Below are 19,695 nucleotides of genomic sequence, written 5' to 3'. Positions count from 1 at the left end.
AATGCGGGCGCAGCAAATACATTGCATGCTTTATAGAGTCAATCATATCCTACTGTCTTTTGAACGACGCTTTTAAAAATGATACATTTCGGGTCTACCTAGTCAGTCGGTTCCCACCACATCGGGATTAAGTTCACGCTGTCAGAATGTCGATTAAGATCTCGTACATCCGATTCGATTCTCGCAGACTGATGTAACCATGTTCAAGGACAGCGACTTGCGCTCTCATGGACACCGATGAAGGTCCTCGGGTGCATAATGGAAAAAAGTCAAGCCGGTAGAAAATGTTAATCTAAGAGCCATGTATGTGACATTGATTCTATGATCTAGGTATGCTCCATGCAAGCAGATTAAAGCACGGTCCCAAACAGAATGGCGGAGACGTATCCATTTCATCAACCTAAACTTTTAATGGAGATTGAAAGGAGTAAAAGAGGATATATAGAACATAAAGACATCCGTAAGAAACAAGAAAGCTTGTCGAAAGAGTCCAATTACCTCAAGCCCTGCAGCTCCTGCTCGACTTCGGCCTTGACCACTTCTCGGACACCCACCCATCCGGCGCCGGCGCGGATAGGAGTGACTCTGCTTTCCCGCTGCTCGAGCCCAATGAATTCCTGAGGAAGAACCTCGGTGAAGTCATAGCCGTCTTCGGCGCGCAGGGCCAGATCGACGGCGCTCGCGAACTTGGCCGGGTGGGCTGTGGAGAGGGAGATGTGCTTGATCTCAGGATTACGCTCGATGGAGCGAAGAGATGCCCGCACACCGACAGCAGAGTGAGGGTCGAGAATGTAGCCGCCAGTCTTGGAGCTCTTGGCGCTTCCGGGGCCGAGGTTGGAGGGGAAGGAAGAGGTGTAGGTGGACTTGATCTGGTCGATAGTCTCGTCATTGCTCACCCGCTCACTCTCGAATTCGGCCTTGGCGCCCTCGAGGACGGCCTGGGGTACGCTGAAGCCACCCTGTGTCTTCAGCTGATTGAGCCAATCGCTGACGCTCTCGCAGGCGTGCTTGCGTCTTTCGTCTGCGGAGCTGGCGCTGTCCGCCTGGAAGGCAAGGAACCAGAGAAGACGCTCGAAGTTGCTGCTGACGAGGATGTCCATGGCGGGGCTGTGGGTCTCCTTGACGCCTTCGGCCTGTGTGGTGTTCTTGGTGTACTGGCCACCACTACGGAAGAAGCGGTCCAGGATGTCGTTCTCGTTGGTTGCGATGACAAGCTTCTCGGCGGGAAGACCCATGCGCTTAGCGAACCATCCGGCGAGGATGTCACCGAAATTTCCCGAAGGCACAACGAAGCGCATCTTCGTGTCTTTGGAGAAGCCGGGGGTCTTGGTGAGAGAGAAGTAAGAGTAGAAGTAATATGTGATCTGAGCCAAAATACGAGCCCAGTTGATGGAGTTGACGGCGGCAATGTTGTGGGTTGAGTTGAGATCAGGATCGGCAAACAAGGCCTTGACAATGTCCTGGCAATCATCGAACGAGCCCTCGACAGTCAGGTTGTGTACGTTGGCATCCAAGACTGTCGTCATCTGAGCCTGCTGGATAGGCGACACCCGTCCAGTGGGGAAGAGGATGAAGATGGAGACATCCTTCTTGCCCCGGAGACCATAGATAGCTGCAGATCCAGTATCTCCACTGGTGGCACCAATAACAGTCAAGTGGTGTCTGTCCTTGCCCTCCTTGCCCTCATTCTTGCGCACCAAGAAATATTCAAAGAGGTTTCCGAGGAACTGCAGCGCTACGTCCTTGAAGGCGAATGTTGGTCCGTGGAACAATTCGAGCAAGTAGAGGTTGCGTTTTCCGTCCAATTCAACCAGAGGGGTCCGCTCAGGGTGCCGGAATGTAGCGTATGAGCGTCTGATAATATCTTTGAGGTCTTCCGAGGGGATTTCGCTCGATGAGATGTACAACGACATGATACGAAATGCCAGATCTTCGAAACTCAGGTCGCGCCACTCGGTCTCCCATCCTGCAGGAAGCGAGGGAATCTCTTCGGGGATGAACAGGCCACCATCGGACGCCAAACCCTTAAGGACGACCTCTTCGAAGGACAGCTATACAGCCAGGAGGTCAGCAGAACGATCTTTTGGGAGGAGGGTTAAAGTATTCTCGACCGACCCCGTAGGAGGCACCCCGCGTGCTGAGATATTTTTGCGAAAGTGTATGAGACATGGCTAGGGAGTATAATTTGAGGTCGTGAGTATACCAGCTGTCTCAATCGAGATGACCGCTCCGTGGACAATGACAATTGCTATCAGAGAATCAATTGTTAAAGAATGAACGAAGGCCAAGTCTGGCGATGATTCATCCCACTTGCGGACTTGTCTTTACTCTTTCGGCCTTCGCAACGCCGCGGGGAGGGCCATGCCTGTTTGGGATTTAGCGTCTCCGACAACGGCACATCGAAATCACGTGCATAAATGGTTGGCAGTCTGATACCTTGGCATCATGATAGAGAGGTACAGAGTACTGAGTACTCGAACTGGAGATCCAAGCATTTATTTGTCAACCATACGAACGAGGGAGGGAGAACACAGAAAGATAAATGTTGGTTAACTATGTAGGTCAAGTATTATGCAACTCAGTGCGAATCGGACAATGGTATGGGATCTATATCACAATTGTAAATAATACTCCTGAGCCTGAGAAGGCCACGCCAAATCATCAAATAACCAGCGCTTCCCCTCGTTAGAACAGCGACAGAATATCCTCATTAGTCTTTCTTTGCTGATTGCCGCCTGGGGGTGGCGATGTGGCGTTGGCGGAAAGATCAAGGCCAGAGAAGCCGTTCATGAGGTCCGCAGCAGCACCACTGCCGTTTGGAACAGCGGTGCTGGCTGATGCGGCGGTACTGCCACTATCGCCGAACACACCAAGGAGGTCATCCAGATTGTTGCTTGCGGCAGGAGCGGGTGCGCCAACAGCAGGAGACTCTACTCGAACGGGAGTACCAGCAAGACCCTCGAGACCAGACATTCCACTAGCAGGTTCTTTCTGAGCCGATGCGGGAGCTGTGCCATCGAAATCGATATCCAGGAGGTTCTCAATGTTGCTCTGAGCCTGTGGCGGGGGTGTAGCACCCGTGACTGCGGCTGCCGCTGCGGCTGCAGCCAATGGGTTTTCACGGGCGTTTTGGATTTGTTCCCTGTTCCATCATATTAGCTGACTGCTCAAAAGAAGGGATTCAGAAGCAAGGTAACGAACTCAATAGCAGCCCGTTGCACGGCATCTGCGCCAAATCTGCCCTGTCCGACAAATTGCTCTGGTGGCTTATGGTAGACGGATGCAAGAGTAGAAAGTTCACCGATCAGCTGTTCAAGGAGAGCGGGAGGTAGAGAGTGGATCGTCGTAACAATAGGAGGCTTCTGGGAGAGAACAATGTTCTTGGTGGCATTGGGATCACTTGTATTGGAGAGAAGACGCCAGTAAACGTAGGCTCGGTCACGGACATCAGGGTTATCGTTCTCAGCCGTTGCCGCCTGGAGAACTTTCTGAACCAGTCCTTGAGCCTTCTCGGGCCGCTTCAAGAATAGCTTTACGACGGCAGTAAGAATCTGAAGCTGAGTCTAATTAAGGAATTAGCTTTGGCATCCACAAGTCGAGCGAAGCAACCAGACCTGTGAGAATTCCTCATTGAACCCTTCCACAAACCCGGCCAGAATGTCGCCAGCATTGCTGATCTTCTCTGCGTACTCTCCCACGATCCAGATGAGCGCGGCACGGGCGATTGGTTCATCCAACTCGTCAATACATTTGCAGAGAGTAGGGATGATGCCCTCGTATCCAGGGTATTTTCGGAAAATGTCTTTAATGACAACAATAGCCTCCTGTACGACGTAGTTCACTTTGGTGTTGATCAAATCCAATAATGTGTTGACACACTTCTCGCATGAACTCTCGATCTTGATGGCAACCTGACCTATGGCTCTCACGGCACGCCGCACGAAATCCATGTCGACTTCCAATGCGTACTCCCGCAGTTCTGCGAGAAGCTGATCGACGTTGCGGTCGTTGGCTATGCGGACCATAATTTCCAGTTTCTGGAACTTCACATAAGGAGGGTCATTATACTTGCAGAAGAAAACCCGCAACTCTTTATTCAGGATGTCGGGCTGCTTCTGCAACAACAGATCGATGTTTCGCAATGCGACATATTGTACTTCCGGAGCGGAGGACACCAGAGTCACTAATCAGGTATCAGCATGCCATGCTTTTGGATAACAAGTCGGACGAAGAAGAATACCTAGAGGAGGGGCCATCTTCTTCAAGTAGTTGCTCGACAACTCCTGCTTAATGTTCTTCATGTGTAGGAAAACGACCTTGACCGCTGCCAGGACTACACTTGGATTGGCGTGTTGAAATTGTGGCGCGACTCGCTCACAAATGTGCTCTGATTCTGTCACGTCACTCGTTTTGTATTCTGCCAGAGTCGTGAGGATTGTAACCCGACCCCACTCCGTACATTCATTCAACGCCATCAGCAACTTGCGCAGTATGTTAGACGTCACTTGGAGGGCTCGGGTCTCGGGAGCGGCATGAAAGATCTCTGAAAGCGCGGTCACCGAGTTCGCAACCACCATAGGATTCGGATCGCCGATCATTTCTTGGAGCATCTCGAGGAAACCATTCTCCAAGCACAAAGAAGGATTCAGGTCGAAGAGCTTCGCCACACAGATCGCGGCAGTCTTTCGGACATAGGGTGATTCGTCCCGGAGTGTCTTGCGAAGTGGTTCCTCCATGTAATCGACCATTTTATCCACCCGAATGCATCCCATTGTTCTGATAGCCAGTGCTCTAATCAATGGGTTGGGGTCTTCGGAGTCTTGTACAAATGTATTCACGGCGAGAATGCAAAGATCCGGGTGAGATTTGGCGTAGTTCCTTTTTGAAGCATGGGGGATCAGCCAACGGAGCGGCCACCGAGCAGAATCAGGGACACCCACATGAGATATAGATATACAAGCTTCTTCTGTTCAAGATCACTCGTCGCAATATTCTTGAGGACATCAGGGAAAAGAGCGGAGACATCCTTTCCCAGTGTCATGGCCATGATGGTCTTCTGGATGGCTTCCTTCCTGTAACAGTGTCAGAATGCACTCACATTCAGCGTCGCGAGTGGTAAATGGTCAAAAGAGCTCTGAGAGGAAACAAAAGTATTCGACATACCGTTCGTACGCATACTGAGATCTATGGTTCTGTCAGCGACACAGTCCACTCAATGAATCTTACGTAGGGTGGAGGAACTCCGTACACAAGACCAGCTCGCAATTCAAACGTTTCTCCTTTTCTAGGCACTGCAAAAGCGCCGCGAATCCTACTCATCGCCATTTTGAGGGAACGAGAGCTTCAGCGACGACTAGGTCGCGCCTCCGCAGACAATATTCTGATCGTAGGTGGGAAGGAAGCGCTTCGTTGCGGACCACTGCGGGGAATTTGGCGGCGAAGCTTCAGGGACCAGTTCGACTCGAGGGGACGTGACGATGCAACGCTTGAGACCAGGCCGGGACCCTGGTTCCCAAATTTGTCTCGGGGTGACAGAGAAATTAGAAAGGGCAGAAAAAAGTAGGGAGCAATTCGTCGCCTTCAAGGGTGCAGAGGGGTTAAGGGAAGCGAATGGTCTGGTCTGGTCTAGGTCAATTGTCACAGGCCCAAAAGTTGTCCACAAAACGCGGCTCACGATTTCCCCATACCGGAGCCACCACCAATCCATTCACCTCCGTCTTGTCCACTTCAGCTCCCCGATTCTTCGAGGATTCTCTGATTTATTGACCCTGTAATAATAACCAGCACATTTGTTGAATTAGGATTTGATGTCATGGTAAGTCCCGGCTTTTCATAATGGATCTCAGTTACTCATTGTCATTGCCAGGCGAACCTCCCTAATCTGCGACGCCTGTTTGTCGAGGCAAGAACAGAGGCCGAAGAGAACGAGTACTCAAGGACGGCCGTATGCTCTCACCTACAATATTCAGGACAAGATCCCATACTGAGGATAATTACAGTTCTACAATCTAGTCCTCTTTATCTCCTCGGTCGCCGTATTCAGCTTAGTAGCACAACGAATGAGTGGCTCGAAGTCAGGAAGATGATGAACGCAATGACGCTCCTATCATTTCGTCAATCTGAGAGTGACACACCGCTCTATCCTTCCGCTCCTTGCCAATATCAGAGGACTCGAGAGGCAGGCGAGATCCCGGCATCGGGGCATCGGAATTATAAGACCAGACGCGAAATTGGCATCTACAAGAAGTGGCCATCAAAGTGTCAAAGAATTTATCCGATAATCAAGCATCGTGATTGTATTATGCTTTCGAGAGACAAGATGACTTGGTCACTACTGGCTTTGTCTGCGTTCTTCTTTCACTTTCAGCCAGGGCATACTAGGCTAAGCTGCACCATGTTGGTAAGCAGTGGCTGTCCCCATTTACTGTGTCTGCCCACCTGATCGGCTCGCAGGGTGCTTTGTGTTCACTGAAGCTCTCTACTTGTGAAAACAGGTGACGACAGGCTACGCCTTACTCAATAACGTCAATTGAAGCAAATAGCTTGAGCCTTGCCCCCTGTTTGACATGAATGAGTTCTGTCTACCACTTCGCCGCCGCAATGTTTGGCCAAATCTGCTCAATGAATCCCGTCAAGTCCGCTTTCAGGTCCTGAGGTCGCTCAAGCGCCGCAAAATGACCACCCTGAATGAAGGAGTTAGCGGGTCAGATGGATTAGGATGGAAATAAAGGTTCATGCCTTCTGGTGATCCTTGAAGAAGACCAAATTTCCTGTAGTGGCCACCCAGGACTTGGGAGCCGGATAAAGTTCCATGGGAAAATAGGAAAACCCAAACGGTTTCTGAATGAACCACCGGTTACTCAGCTGAGACGTGAATTTTCTATGAGGGTAGTCCTGCTCAACCTCTGGATCAGCATCTCTCCTACTTCAATAAATCGGAACCCCAAACCTCGCGGTAAAAGTAGATGGCCCGCGGATATGTCTCGGTAAACCAGTACAGAGAGACAAAATCTAGGATGGTCTCTAAAGGAAGAGGTTCATCCACCCAATCGAGAAATTTTTCTCCAACCCTAGTCACGCCGTTTAATGGGGGTTTTTGCAATTTTGAGCATCGTCATGCTTACCACGCCAGCAGAGCCATAGGGTTGGTGGACAGGACAAGACCTATGGTGCTTGGTCTGGTGCCTTGTTCGATTGCATATGCTGTCCCAGTCGTCATGAAGGTATTCAGCCTCTCCACTCCGCGTTTCTCAGAAGCAGACAGGCTGTCATCTGAACAGCCCTCGGGGCGTGGGACAGTACAGAAATTCACTGTTGCTTGTTGGCACCACCTCAGAGAGGCACAGAAGAAGTAGACTCACGGTGAGCCGCTACAGCATCGTCAGTATGCATGGCAATTGAGGGAATGAACCCCGAACCGACCTTTACAGCTTTCGAAATCCACTGCCAGCACCCTCGAGATGCGACTTCCGATATCTCCTCCCTGAGCAACATAGCCGCCTCCGAAACCGAGACCTTTCATCAACTGGTCCATCAATCGTGCCACGTCATGGCTCTTATACTCCCTGTCCAAGGGTGGGCCGGACGAGAACCCATAACCGGGAAGCGAAGGCACAATCAAGTGATACGGCAATGTGGTCGAAGTGTATTCCTCCTTGAACAGTTGAAGCATGGGGAGAAACTCCAGAAAGCTACCTATAGTTTTCCTATAAGCACGGACGCAACAAGCGAAGGCAATCAAGCATTACCAGGCCATCCATGAAGGAGTATCACGGGAATTGCGTCTTTCTTTTCCGAGAACAAAGCTGCGAAGTGCAGGGATATGTCCTCGATCTTGGTTGTGAACTGAGGGAAGCTATTGATACGGGCCTCGGTGGCTCTCCAGTTGTATTCATCCAACCACTTCTCTCGCATGGCCGTCAGCCACTCGGATGTGACACCATATCGACGGTCCTGTTGCAGGTTCTCGAGCGTAGGTGGAGCGATCTTAGCGAGTTTAACCAGCGTCTTAAACTCCGTTATCTGTTCATCTGGGAAGGCTACTCGAAAGGGAGTTGGGGAGATGGTTGCTGCTGAAGGAAGCTGGCTGTATGGGGTCGACATGGCGATAATGATTGATGTAGAGAAGGTAGTTGAGCTTCATCTGACTCTACTTTTACGATGACATATATACCTGCTGATTTCCAAGGGCAGTATACAGCCATCCAATAGACAGGGGATGTCAAATAGCGGGGTAAGTCAAACAAAGAATATGGAGTAATCATCCAATGCGACAAGTGATCATCTCATGTCCATCGTAGCCGAAGCTGTATAGTTTCGTCATTGGCAAGGATGGGACTCGATTTCAAATTTGTGACCCAAAAGTTGGATGAGATGGAGACAAATAAGGCAATAATCAGTATGCTATCAGGATTCTTCTATATTTTCACCGCCCACACTTTGACCTCATCGTTGATCTGTAAACACCATTTCTGCGGGGAAAAGCTGAAAAAACCCTTTGGACAAGTCGAGTAAACTTAACCATATATTGACTCAAGAGGATGTCACCTATACCTCAGCACCCCAAGTCTGCAGCGACCATCTTCCTCGACCAACCACCAAGCTGTCTTCAATTTTGCCCTGCAGCACCAGACAACTTCATCATAGGCACCTACCTGCTATCCGAAAACAAAGACAATGATGGAAATGTGCAGCAGACGAAGACTGGAAGCCTTCAACTATGGAACCTCAATCCTCTGAACAACGAACTGTGAGACCTGTATCATCATCCTCCCAAGTTCCAGGCTGACTGATCGGCTATACAACACTCAGCTCTCTCATCCAAAAACTATCACTGCCATATGCTGTCTTTGATCTCCATTTCCATCCGAGAGATGCTAGCATCCTCGCCATCGCCACAAGCGCGGCATCCGTGGCTCTTTTCAAAGTCTCAACCGGCCCCGAAACCACCATCAGCCATCTATGGGACTTACCCGTCCATGAGGATCCCTCAACCCCGGCTTTGTTCCTAGCCTGGGCACCCCAGAACTGGTTTCCAAGGCGCGAGCAAGACGGGTTCGCCGTCACGTTCTCCGATGGCAGGACGAGCGTCTACGGCACCACCTCCGCCGACAAGGCCGAGCTCACAGAGCAATCCAGCATCATCGAACTGGGAACGTTCGAAGCCACCCAGACCATCGAAGTATGGTTCGTGGCTCTGGCGTCACTCCGAGACCCCTCATCGGGATCCGAGGAACCCAGTCTTCCCTACCTCTTCACAGGGGATGACTTCGGCTCGCTGCATACACGCCAATTGAGTGAACAGGCAGCAGTAGAAGGAGAGGAGCCTCTGGCGCCCCTCGTACTTGACTACGACGACCGCGCTCGTCACCATACGGGCGGAGTAACGAGTATTCTTCCTCTGCCCCTTCCGCTTAGTGAAGGCGCTCCCTTGCTGCTCACAGGGAGCTATGATGACTGCCTGCGTGTCTACCATGCCACGCGTAGGGGCCAAGTGCTTGCTGAAGAGTGTCTTGGCGGCGGTGTCTGGAGACTACAGCTGTTGAAGACGGAGCAAAAGCCTGCCTCAGAAACAGAGGGCGAAGAGTGGAGGTTTCTGATCCTAGCTAGCTGTATGCATGCAGGGACAAGGGTGGTGGCGGTGACGTGGAAACCTCGAAGAGTAGATGACTCGGGATCCGAATGGAGTATCGATGTCCTGGCCCAGTTCACGGAGCATGAGAGCATGAATTATGCATCTGATGTGTGGAAAGCGGAGGGAGGATACGACTTGGAAGGCAAGGATATATCGGAGCTGGTTTGTGTTTCCAGCAGTTTCTACGACCGAAGAGTTTGTATATGGAGAGTAGATCTACAGACGGACCAACCTCCAGTTTCAATCAGAGGCATAAAATAATGGAATTTATTTGTCGTGAGAAGATAACGCTCGAACAGAATTCATGATGCAAAGCGAGAGGTATACAGATACAACCCCAGCCGGAACCCGAAAAAGACTCAAAGGCAAATGGAAGTCATCGCATAGATCTGTTGATCAACTAGACAATCGTCTCCAACTCGCGAGCGTAGCCTATCGTGTTCTCGATGACCGTGCTGCTTGCCACCAGGATGTCCTTCTCAGACCGGGCCGCGGCCTCAGGCTCGACTGGGAAGTATATCCGTCCGTCACGGAGAACCCACCCACGCTGCTGAGCGAATTCAATAACGGCTCCCTCGGAGTCAAGGAACAACAGATTCTTGGCGTTGGAAATGGGAAGCGAAGGATACGCTTTCTCGGAGCAGTCCGCGATTTCACTTCGGATGGTTCCAACAAGGACCTATTGATCACATAATCATTAGGATCTGTCCAACAGCAGAACGAATGAACAGGTCGTAAAGGAAAACGGATAGACTCACGTTAGAAAACAGAGCAAAGTCCTCCGAAGGCACTCTCTCCGAGTTAGTCTCCCTCCACACTTTGTCGTAGCTTCCCTCCATCAAGCTCCGCTCCAAGTCAACGGGGTATTTGATGTACAGATCATCCTCCACGCGTTTGCCCTGTAGACTCGCCTCCTCAACCAGGCCTTCCAACACCGTGTGGAAACTAGTGCTATCACCCATGCTCAACAAAAGCATCAGATACAGACCTGTAATCTTGCTCCGCTGGCTAGTCCTAGCATCCACATGCGCTGAGCCCGCGCCATCCCTCTCAAGGTCGTAAAAGGGCTGCAGCTGCTGGTAATATCTCGTGAAGCCTTGTGCGTCGGTCTGTCGAATGGAGGCAAGGGCTCCTAGTTCCAGAACTTCACGAGCGAGCGGGATGAGCTCCGACGGTGTGGAGGGTGTGGGAATTAGCGCATTCTGAAGGAGAAGGGTTCGCTTTGCTCGGCTGAGGAGGTTGTTGGCAGCATCGAGCTGCTTGCGGTTGAGAGCATTGTGGAGCTCTGAAACGAGGGACCGGAGATCGGCGCCGTCTGCCATGATAGTAACGTCTTCTTGATATTCTCTATCTCGGGTGGGTGAAGGTCCTGTTCGAGAATGTTTAACGCCTGGTGGAAAGAGAAAGAAAGACTACAGAAGCGGTTTGATGGTGTAGACGGAGGTTAGTTGATGGTGCTGTCAGCTCCCAAGAGCTTCACGACGGTCTTGGCGGGCGGTCAATAATGCAGGTGCCACGTGATCTGACGTATCCGAAGTCTGGACAGTGAGATTGCATCTTTTGAAATGAGGTCCGAATTTACTTTTAGTACAAAGCATGCTACTATCTACTCCTCCCAAACAGAGTACCCAGAGGTCTAATTAGACTATTTATAGTTGGCACATACTCTGCTGAATGTGCCCTGAACATGGCGGCACTATGGAAAGAGGATTTTCTAGTATATTTACTATGACAGGTATGTGGTGGATACATGGTGAATAAACTTGGAGAATTCTCGATGTCGCGGACTGGCAGTATTGGTTTGCCGTAGACATTCCAGGACATAATCATTTCGGCACAAGGTACCTTACTTTTGAAAATAGGATGAGGTTTGAATTTCATCTTTACCCAATCAAACTACATGACTGCAGATTTGACCGCAGCGCCGCTATTCAAAGTATGTACGTCCGTACGCTTATACATTCACTTTCAGATTATCACAGTTATATCCCAGAGTTTAAACGCTCTTGGCTAGTTTTACCAGAGTATTATAAAAGGGCGTTCCAAGCCCGGTAACAGGATCCCATCCTGGCGTTGCGTTCCAGCTTGCGTGGGGTACCAGTTGTTCGTTGCCAGCGCCAATATAGCAACCCCATGAGCCACCGTCAACAATATCTGTGAATCCTGTCTGGTTGAGGGAATAGAGCCATGGATTTAAGAATCCTAGTCTTGGCAAATCATCCTCAAGTCGGGCTGCATTCAATCGCGAGACGATGGCTGCAAATACAGGCGCAGATGCACTGCACGAGGGTTAGCGCGAATTGTTCTATGAGCGACTCTCATTTAACAACGGACCTTGTGCCGCCTATTTTCAAAGTTCTTCCATGATCAATGATGACAAAGTTATTGGCCTGAGCGGCAACGTCAGGGAAACCTCTCCCGCTCGGGTTGTATAGCCCGTTCCATCTGCTGCCGAGCTGCTCTAGGTAGCCTTGCACGCTCGAATCCTGATACGATGGACGTGGAAATCGATCTGAGAAGCCTCCGCTAGAAAAGCCAATTGCTTTCTCGGGTTGGACATCGTGGGTTCCGCCAACAGCAGTAACAAATGGACAGGTCGCTGGAAAGACAGGCAAGAATCTGGTCCTTCTGGTTCCATCGTTGGTTATGCATGTTGTACCGACGCCCGAATCACCGCTACTGAAGATGACCGACACGCCGCGTGCGCCAAGCTGTGCGAAGAGACTGCAAGTTGCGTTGGCATATGATTCAGGGACGCTTTGCTCGTCTTCGCCATACGATGTTGAAAGAACGGCGGGAAGTTCTTCGTCTGGAAGATTGAGAAGGTAATGAAGTTGATCCAAGTAAGGCTCGTTGGTCGACACGCTCGTATCCGACTGACCTTCCTCAGGCACCACTGGTCCTCGGCCTCCCGTTGTATAGTAGGTTCCAAGCGTGTCATACGCCAAAGAGTAGGCGTATTGGATGTCCAGGCTGGCTTCAGTACTGCCTATAGACGAGTTCTGCAAATTGAGACCGCCGTTTATCGAGACCACGGTGAAGTTGAAGTCTGTCCTATTGGGTGCATACAATCTCATGAAATCCTCGAAATCATCATAGCGTGCGTACTGATCCAAGAATCCGGAAACCCCCAATCTGTTGCGGGGATCGGGCTCGGCACTGGTATCATAAATCCCGTACAATTCGCGGAGGCAGTCCGGAGTTACGGTTTTGGAGCAATTCGCCGTCAGCTCTTCCTGGTTAGCAACAGTTCCCTCGAAAAGTGGTTGCCGTCCGTGCCGGAGAGGTCCTCCAAAGCGGGTCGTTGGTTGGATCATCTGAATATAGCGGTGGATGTCATCGGGAACGGAATACTCAAGCGTCCTGACTTCCATCGTATCTGTCTCCGCGTGCTGGAAAGCGTAGAAGCGCGTTCTTAGCATACGTTCCGCCTGCGAGACTGGGACAGTGAAAGTGACCCAGTTGCCATGATTTTCGATCGAGCCAGCAGGAACGTTTTCTGATCTCAGCCATGAAAGCACTTTATCTGAGGCCTCATCGGACGGACGGAGGAATTCCCTGACATCCTCACGCTTCATATGTTGTCCATAGCTCGAGTGACCCGGTGTTGACATATCGATAACCCTTTGCTCGAATTCAGCGGCTCTTTCCTGGTTCATAGCCAGCCGAAATCTGACCAAGTCAGACGCCGGTGCTGCATTGCGCTTTATCCAGCCGTCGGGCACATTTTTGAGCTGCTCAACGACCGCGTACCCGGATTCTGCAGCTGCACCAAGATGGAGGCAGAAAAAACAGAGGGACAGGATCCCTATCACGAACGCAAATGGGGGCATCGGAGCGACAGTGAAATCGCGCGTCTAGATGGCAATATAGCGATGAGACACGCGGCAATAGGCAAACGGCGACCCTTGGTTTATCTGTCACTTATAAGAAGTGGGAACGCCAGTATTCCGCATCTCCTGCGGATTAGCAGATAAACAACGGCTGCAAGTGGCCAATATACGGGGTCGTCCTGGAACCGTGGCACCCGGTACAAGTACACGCGAGGCGCAAACTCATTTGTGTACACAGTACCTACTTGTACTGTACCACTTGGTGGTCTGGCCACTGGCAATCCCTCATTTCAGGGGCCCCAAGGGAAAAGGCACACGCCTATCACGTCAACACCAAGGCAGGGAATGTGACTAATGGTAGGCCAGCGATTACCGGAGCAGAATGACTGCAGGACAATCGTAGGCTGTGCCATTTCTGGAAAGGACCCTGAGTTAATCTGTGACATATGGGGTGCGATGACTGATTTCTTTGTCCGGATTACCAGAGACATGAGAGTAGAAAGCTTAAAAGGTCGTAGCCTGGAGCTGAGAACGCCATCGTCAGGGCTTGGTAGCTCAACGGCCTGACACTTGACGCTGTTTAACTCTTCAGGGCGATGCATCCATGCCGGGTAGCGGCATAGACTTCTCATTCTCATCCCTATTGAGCTTCTATTGATGACCAAATTGGGCGATTGGGAAGCAAGGGAGGATCGGGATTCAGCCAGTCATAGCCCACGGTTCAAGTGGAGTAGAGTATGCTTTGTCCCATGACCCAGTGGACTTGATTGCCAGCTAGGCTCATTTTGGCAGACGATCGCCCTCCCACCATATCATCAACTACGGATAGCTACCTCAGTATCTCAGTCCATCTGAGAAACTAGATTTTCTCCTCGGATGGAATGGAGAAGTGACAGGTTTCATGGTACATACCATCGTGATATTTTCGGAGGGGGTATTTGGATCTTTGGTCATTAGCGGTGAACACAAGAAATCTTAAGTTCTTCCTCATTACCCTCTACCTGTCAAGAGTCGAGACGGGGAATAGATAGCAATGTTTCTGTGGTGGCACGAGGCTGGATGGGTCATAGCGATACTCTTCGACAACAGCTTGATATCTACTTACATACTAGGTGAATCGGCATCGTCAATGATCTACAGGCCCAACGTCTGTCATAGCGACATGATGCAAGTCTACCTACTCAATCGCAGCCTGAGTTGCTTAATTGGCCAGAGACTACGGAGAATCCAGGTCGAATTCAAGGCCAAGAGGTATCCAGCGACCCTGACGAAGTACTGGTCTTTGTCTTCAGCAGAAAGGAAGCATATTTTCCCTTTGAATGCTCCAGGCCTCCAAAAAGCTTAACCTTGGTATAGGAGAGTGAACGATAGTGCAGCATAGCTCTGGCTGTATCGGCTGAGTGCAACACATAGAAAGAATCAAGTACAGAGGGCTGGTGCTGTTGCCGGGAGGATGATGATAGACCCGATTGAGTAGGCTAGACCATGGCATATCTAGTTCTTCAAATCATTTGAGACGAACTTCTACAGTAATATTCACGATATGCGGGGCTTAGGTGTAAGGTAGGTATATTTTCAGCAGGACGAGAGTACAGATGCATGTTTCAAACGTCTTCTCTTCCGAATATTCATCATAAGGATTGCGATAGATCGCAAGAGGAGATGAGATGCAGCTCTATTGTTGCAATCCGGTTTACTAAGCCGATTGATTGATACTTGGGTAGTCCTGTAAGAATTGGTGGCCTAATCATAGACATCTCCGAAGATACGAAGCCTTTCTCAGCCCTCATCGGTTGAGCTACTTCATCATGCTGGGCTGAGATTATGAACCCGACAAGCGTGTGCCATGTTGATTAAAGTTCTCCAATTCGAATGAGTAACGACTTTACCTGTCAATAATGTGATTATCTAGTTTCTTATCTGAATCTCTGCAGACGGCGGATAAGATCGTCCTTCCCTGCCATTTCGTGACACATCAACAAGCATCACTTTGACAGTCGAGTGACCTGGAGATTAACGATCCATTCGGAGAGGCCGCCGATGATCATCCGGAAATTGAGCGAATACTTCTGGTTGGTTGTATTTCAAGATGCAGAAGATTCCTCAGCTCGAACAGCAGGGATTCTGACTGGTCAAGCAATATCAGCAGTGTAAGACACCAACGCAGCCTCGCATCAGCGGGAAAGAAAAAGCTGCAGCAAACGCCCCTCCAGACCTTTCACAGGATGACATTTGGTCTCCGTTTGTTGTCAATCGCCTGTCAAGATGCCAGCAACGGCATTTTCTCCATCTCCAACTACCCGATAAATTCATCGCAGCTGTATATTATCCTCGTCCCAAGTGGGAAAACTGTCGATGAAAACGCTTTGGATGCGATAAATTCCTCTAGCGTTCAAGTCCCGCAGGACTGTCAACCCCGCCTTCTCCATGTCACATCCGCTCGTGGCAGCTGTGTGGGAACAGCTCGGCCGTCGTGATGTAGGCAACATTCTAAGGGAGATCATCGGCGAACATGCGGCAGAGCTGGCTGTATTCCAGATGCAAGATGATGTCTCTCGAATCGAACCGCTTATACGACCGGTGCTTTGGATCAAGGCCATCTTCGACTTACAACGAGCTTATCTGCAGGGGTTGACCAATGTGCACGATTGTCATCCTTACTTTTTGCCGTACCTCTTGCCTTCGGAAGCGATTTTCTCGACTCTTATGTACCTGATTCGGGTCAAATCAGACTTGTTCCCGTCTAACACCCCGGCGCCTCCCGACTTTGCTCGTCATCGTCATTTCATTGCGCAAGTTCTACTTGGTGGGATTCGACTGCTCTTGTTGCGAGGTGACACCATCCCACCCGATTTGAGATTCAACCTGGAGCGGGCGATGAGGGGAGCATGGCACCATCCCGATTTGTCCAGCACGGAGAGCTATCTGATCATGGAGCTATTACCACGAGCGATAGATCAGATTGGTTCTCCAGAGCTGTCAAAGAAGCAGGGCGCTCTACTGAGCTCCAATAATACATCTCTTCCATCTTTCGCGTCAGGACTCGTTAGTGTCGCCATTCTCATGGCTTATCACACTGGGCTGATTTGACGGCAGTATCCCTTTTCAATAGCCCCGGAAACCCTCATGACAGATCTGTTGACTGGTGTTGTCGCAAACAAGACGGACCACCTAACCTCGTTTTGCACTCTGTTCGACATCATAAGTGCCGCCGAGTTTGCGCTTATCCAGTGTCATATTGATCGTCGCCGTATCTCACAAGAGCAAGGATATTCCAATGCCGCGGCAACCAAGGTGGAAGAGGCCTTTGCGCAAGCCCAAGAAACGCGGAAAAAGCTGGTGAGAACTGTAATGGCAGCATTCGACGATGAATTTTCTGCACCATCTCTTCAGGTCCTCGCAACTCTCATCTTGAGCCATAACGCTGAGGGCCAACCGCCGCTACAAACCCGGCGCATCAGGGACAGCTGGACGCGACTCTTACGCATCAGAGGCGTTCTAGAGGATTCTCTAGGGCTTCTTGTCAGATGGCTCATCAATCGCCGAGTTCAGATGTGGGACTGCAACGGGGAGCTAGAGTCGATCTCCCAGGATTACCAGCGTCATCTGACACAGTGGCTTCAGAATGCTTCGTTGCCGGATCCTGGGGCCCAGCCTCAGAGGGGGGACAAGAGGACCAGCATTCTGTACGCTGTTGACTGTCCTGCGGTTCACATGGTCCCCATAGCCCTCCTCGAGGAGCAATTGACCAGCCGCGACACGCTCTATGAGGTATGATATTTCACGTTTCTCAGACGCATTGACACCCCGCTGTGCGAATGTAGACTCGTTAAATGACCTTACCATTTCCTTCCCAACTAACTTTTTCACCAGCATCTGCAAAAAAACCCAGAGTTTCTCACGATGAACATTTCTTGCCCGTTATGCCCTGGAGATATACGAATTCAACACGCTCGCATGGTCAAACCGGTGGGACAGGTCTCAACTGCATTGCAAGATGTACCCGAGTCAAACCGCAATAGACGGTATTCTATAGCAGACTCTGCTTCCAGAGATACGACATCGCAGTCAAGTTCAACCAGTCACACTACCAGCTTAGACCCTGGTGAATTCTCCAGAAGCCCTGTTTCGCCCATAACACGCACCCTCGGCTTCTCCGATCTTATGACAAAGCATTCGAACACCTCCGTCACGGAGCTGATTAGTCCACTTTCATCACGTGCCTCTTCTGATCAATTACGCGAAAAACAGGGCACTAGGAGTCTTTCCAGGGAGCTCAAGAGCGTGAAGATACCTTTCCCAAGCGGGGCGTCTCTATTCAGAAAAGCCTCCACTAAGCAGAAGTTACCGCGGCAGCCAAAGTCCTGCTTTTCCGCGACAGGACGAACTCTGCTTCTATGGGGAACGGGTAGCAGCTGGGTCATGCGGTTTGAAATTTCGACTGTGGAAGGGCAGAGGAGCAAGGGTCACAGATACGACGTGTCTGGGGTCCAGTATGTTGCAGCGGGTGACAAACGTTGCGCTGTGATCGCCGCGGTTGGAGAGGTATTTATGTCTCAATTCTGCTGAGCCTGTTGAGCCTGTGACTCTTTTTCGGCTTGCTGACATGTTTCTAGCATCTTGAGCTGCTAATATTCGACAGCACTGGCACCATCGCTGATGCGTACCTGACGATTGAAACTGGACTCCAAAATCAGTCCATACCACCTATATGTATGACCATGTCGCGGAACGACAGATTTGTCGCCTTCACTATCAGGGAAGAGGTCCGAGTGTATGAGATCGGTGCAGGAGCGATACGAAGAGTTCCATTGGGCGAGCACTTGGATCAATACCCGTTGCTTGGCGAAGAGCCACCATCCGGAGCGGTAACTCCTTCAAGGGATGGACAATACGCCAACAGCCAACCCAGACCGAAGGCGATTATTGAGCGAAGGATTCAATTCTCCGTCGACGAAAAGCATCTTGTTGTAGCCACGCACCTGGGCGATCATTGCGCTTATGTAGATGTCTGGGGCTGGAATGCTGGACAATGGATAATCACGCCTGACAAGTCAAGGTCGTTCAAACTTCCATCAGTAAGTGATACTGTGATATCACTTGAGCGACTGTCAAGGCTTGGTGCTAACTTCTAAAGTGGACGGCAAATGATGGAGACCTCACGTGTGTTTTCTACGACAGCTTCCATTTCGCTGTCATAATGACAGCCTTCTTGGGAAGAGAATCTCCGATGCTAGTTTCTCTTGCTGACCCGAACATCGTCAGCGATCCCCTCAGCATCAGGATCGTTCATGCAGCACAATCGCCTTCAGGGACACGGTTCGTCATGGCAAATGGTGCTGGTGAGATGTATATGTGCGAATGCAAAGCCAATACTCTTCTCACGCCGTATCAACTAAAGAAAGCTTCGGCCAAGATAAGCCTCGCTGCTTTCAAACCTGGGAATCTGACACTGTCCTTCCCACAGGAGAATGAGATCCTTGCCTTTTGGGCCAAGGATGGTAAATTATCACTCAGAGCAATCAGATACAGTGAGGGCGCTGAGATAATCAATGACTTTGACCTGCGCCTGGACTTTGACCGTCTAGTTGTGGAACGGGTCCCAGCGGGGAATTTTTCAACACAGCGAAGACAGAACTCATCACTTTCAAATCAGTCAGTTGCGGAGATGGAGGCAATTACGTCTGTCCAAAGACCTGACATGGCGGAACTGCCAGCGATATAACAGTATGTAGGTTGGGCGATACAGTCAACGCAATGTGGTGGCAGTCTGGAATTTAGTGCGTGATTTTATAGGAACATATGTTGCTCTGACAGAGATGTCGCGGAAGTTGGCTCTCCAAATTATCAGAAACAGTGCTCTTGTAATTAGCTGCTGATAGAGCCATCAAAAGAATTCTGCTGTATGTGCAGAGAAGAAGATGTTGACCGTCGCTCAAAGAGGAAAGTGAGGTGTGCCACAGGAACAGCAGACTATACCATAAATGGCTAGAAAGGGGAGGGTCTTGTCTTGCCCGGAATGCGAAATTCTCCGAATGCCGAGGATCGCTGGTGATGATCGACGTCACCACTAGCGTGCATATGATGAGCTGTGGAGGGTTGCGAGTTGTTGGGATGTTTCTGGACGACAGAGAACTCAACACTTGATGTCTGGGAGTTCAGAGATGCAACTCCAGCTTGCCATTCTAGGTGAGTAAATACATGTTAGAAAGACATGTCTGCGGGTCT

At 50.4% G+C, this 19,695-nt stretch overlaps 5 protein-coding genes across 5 annotated transcripts; 2 read left to right on the top strand and 3 right to left on the bottom strand.

Moving 5' to 3' along the window:
• Positions 1–494: 494 nt before the first annotated feature.
• Positions 495–2,169, bottom strand: CDV56_106312 (threonine synthase THR4; the record flags this gene model as incomplete). Its single annotated transcript, XM_026759931.1, has 2 exons — positions 495–2,051; positions 2,116–2,169. The coding sequence occupies 2 exons, from the start codon at positions 2,167–2,169 to the stop codon at positions 495–497; spliced, it is 1,611 nt and encodes a 536-aa protein (XP_026613134.1).
• A 6,371-nt stretch (positions 2,170–8,540) lies between these two features.
• Positions 8,541–9,890, top strand: CDV56_105788 (uncharacterized protein; the record flags this gene model as incomplete). Its single annotated transcript, XM_026759407.1, has 3 exons — positions 8,541–8,749; positions 8,812–9,796; positions 9,873–9,890. 3 exons carry the CDS (start codon positions 8,541–8,543, stop codon positions 9,888–9,890), a joined length of 1,212 nt encoding a protein of 403 aa, XP_026613133.1.
• Positions 9,891–10,034: 144 nt separating this feature from the next.
• On the bottom strand, positions 10,035–10,956 carry rpnL (proteasome regulatory particle lid subunit rpnL; the record flags this gene model as incomplete). The annotated part of the gene is made up of 2 exons (XM_026759330.1): positions 10,035–10,313; positions 10,393–10,956. The coding sequence occupies 2 exons, from the start codon at positions 10,954–10,956 to the stop codon at positions 10,035–10,037; spliced, it is 843 nt and encodes a 280-aa protein (XP_026613132.1).
• Positions 10,957–11,630: 674 nt separating this feature from the next.
• SED3 (S53 family peptidase) lies at positions 11,631–13,467 on the bottom strand (the record flags this gene model as incomplete). The annotated part of the gene is made up of 2 exons (XM_026759136.1): positions 11,631–11,913; positions 11,969–13,467. The coding sequence occupies 2 exons, from the start codon at positions 13,465–13,467 to the stop codon at positions 11,631–11,633; spliced, it is 1,782 nt and encodes a 593-aa protein (XP_026613131.1).
• Positions 13,468–15,894: 2,427 nt separating this feature from the next.
• CDV56_105071 (uncharacterized protein) lies at positions 15,895–19,192 on the top strand (the record flags this gene model as incomplete). The annotated part of the gene is made up of 5 exons (XM_026758690.1): positions 15,895–16,512; positions 16,564–17,238; positions 17,341–18,012; positions 18,084–18,545; positions 18,605–19,192. 5 exons carry the CDS (start codon positions 15,895–15,897, stop codon positions 19,190–19,192), a joined length of 3,015 nt encoding a protein of 1,004 aa, XP_026613130.1.
• Between the last annotated feature and the right edge of the window lie 503 nt (positions 19,193–19,695).

Source organism: Aspergillus thermomutatus, assembly GCF_002237265.1.
Source record: "Aspergillus thermomutatus strain HMR AF 39 chromosome Unknown NODE_140, whole genome shotgun sequence".
Classification (NCBI taxonomy): Eukaryota; Fungi; Ascomycota; class Eurotiomycetes; order Eurotiales; family Aspergillaceae; genus Aspergillus; species Aspergillus thermomutatus.
This window is presented reverse-complemented; position numbering and strand designations above follow the sequence as displayed.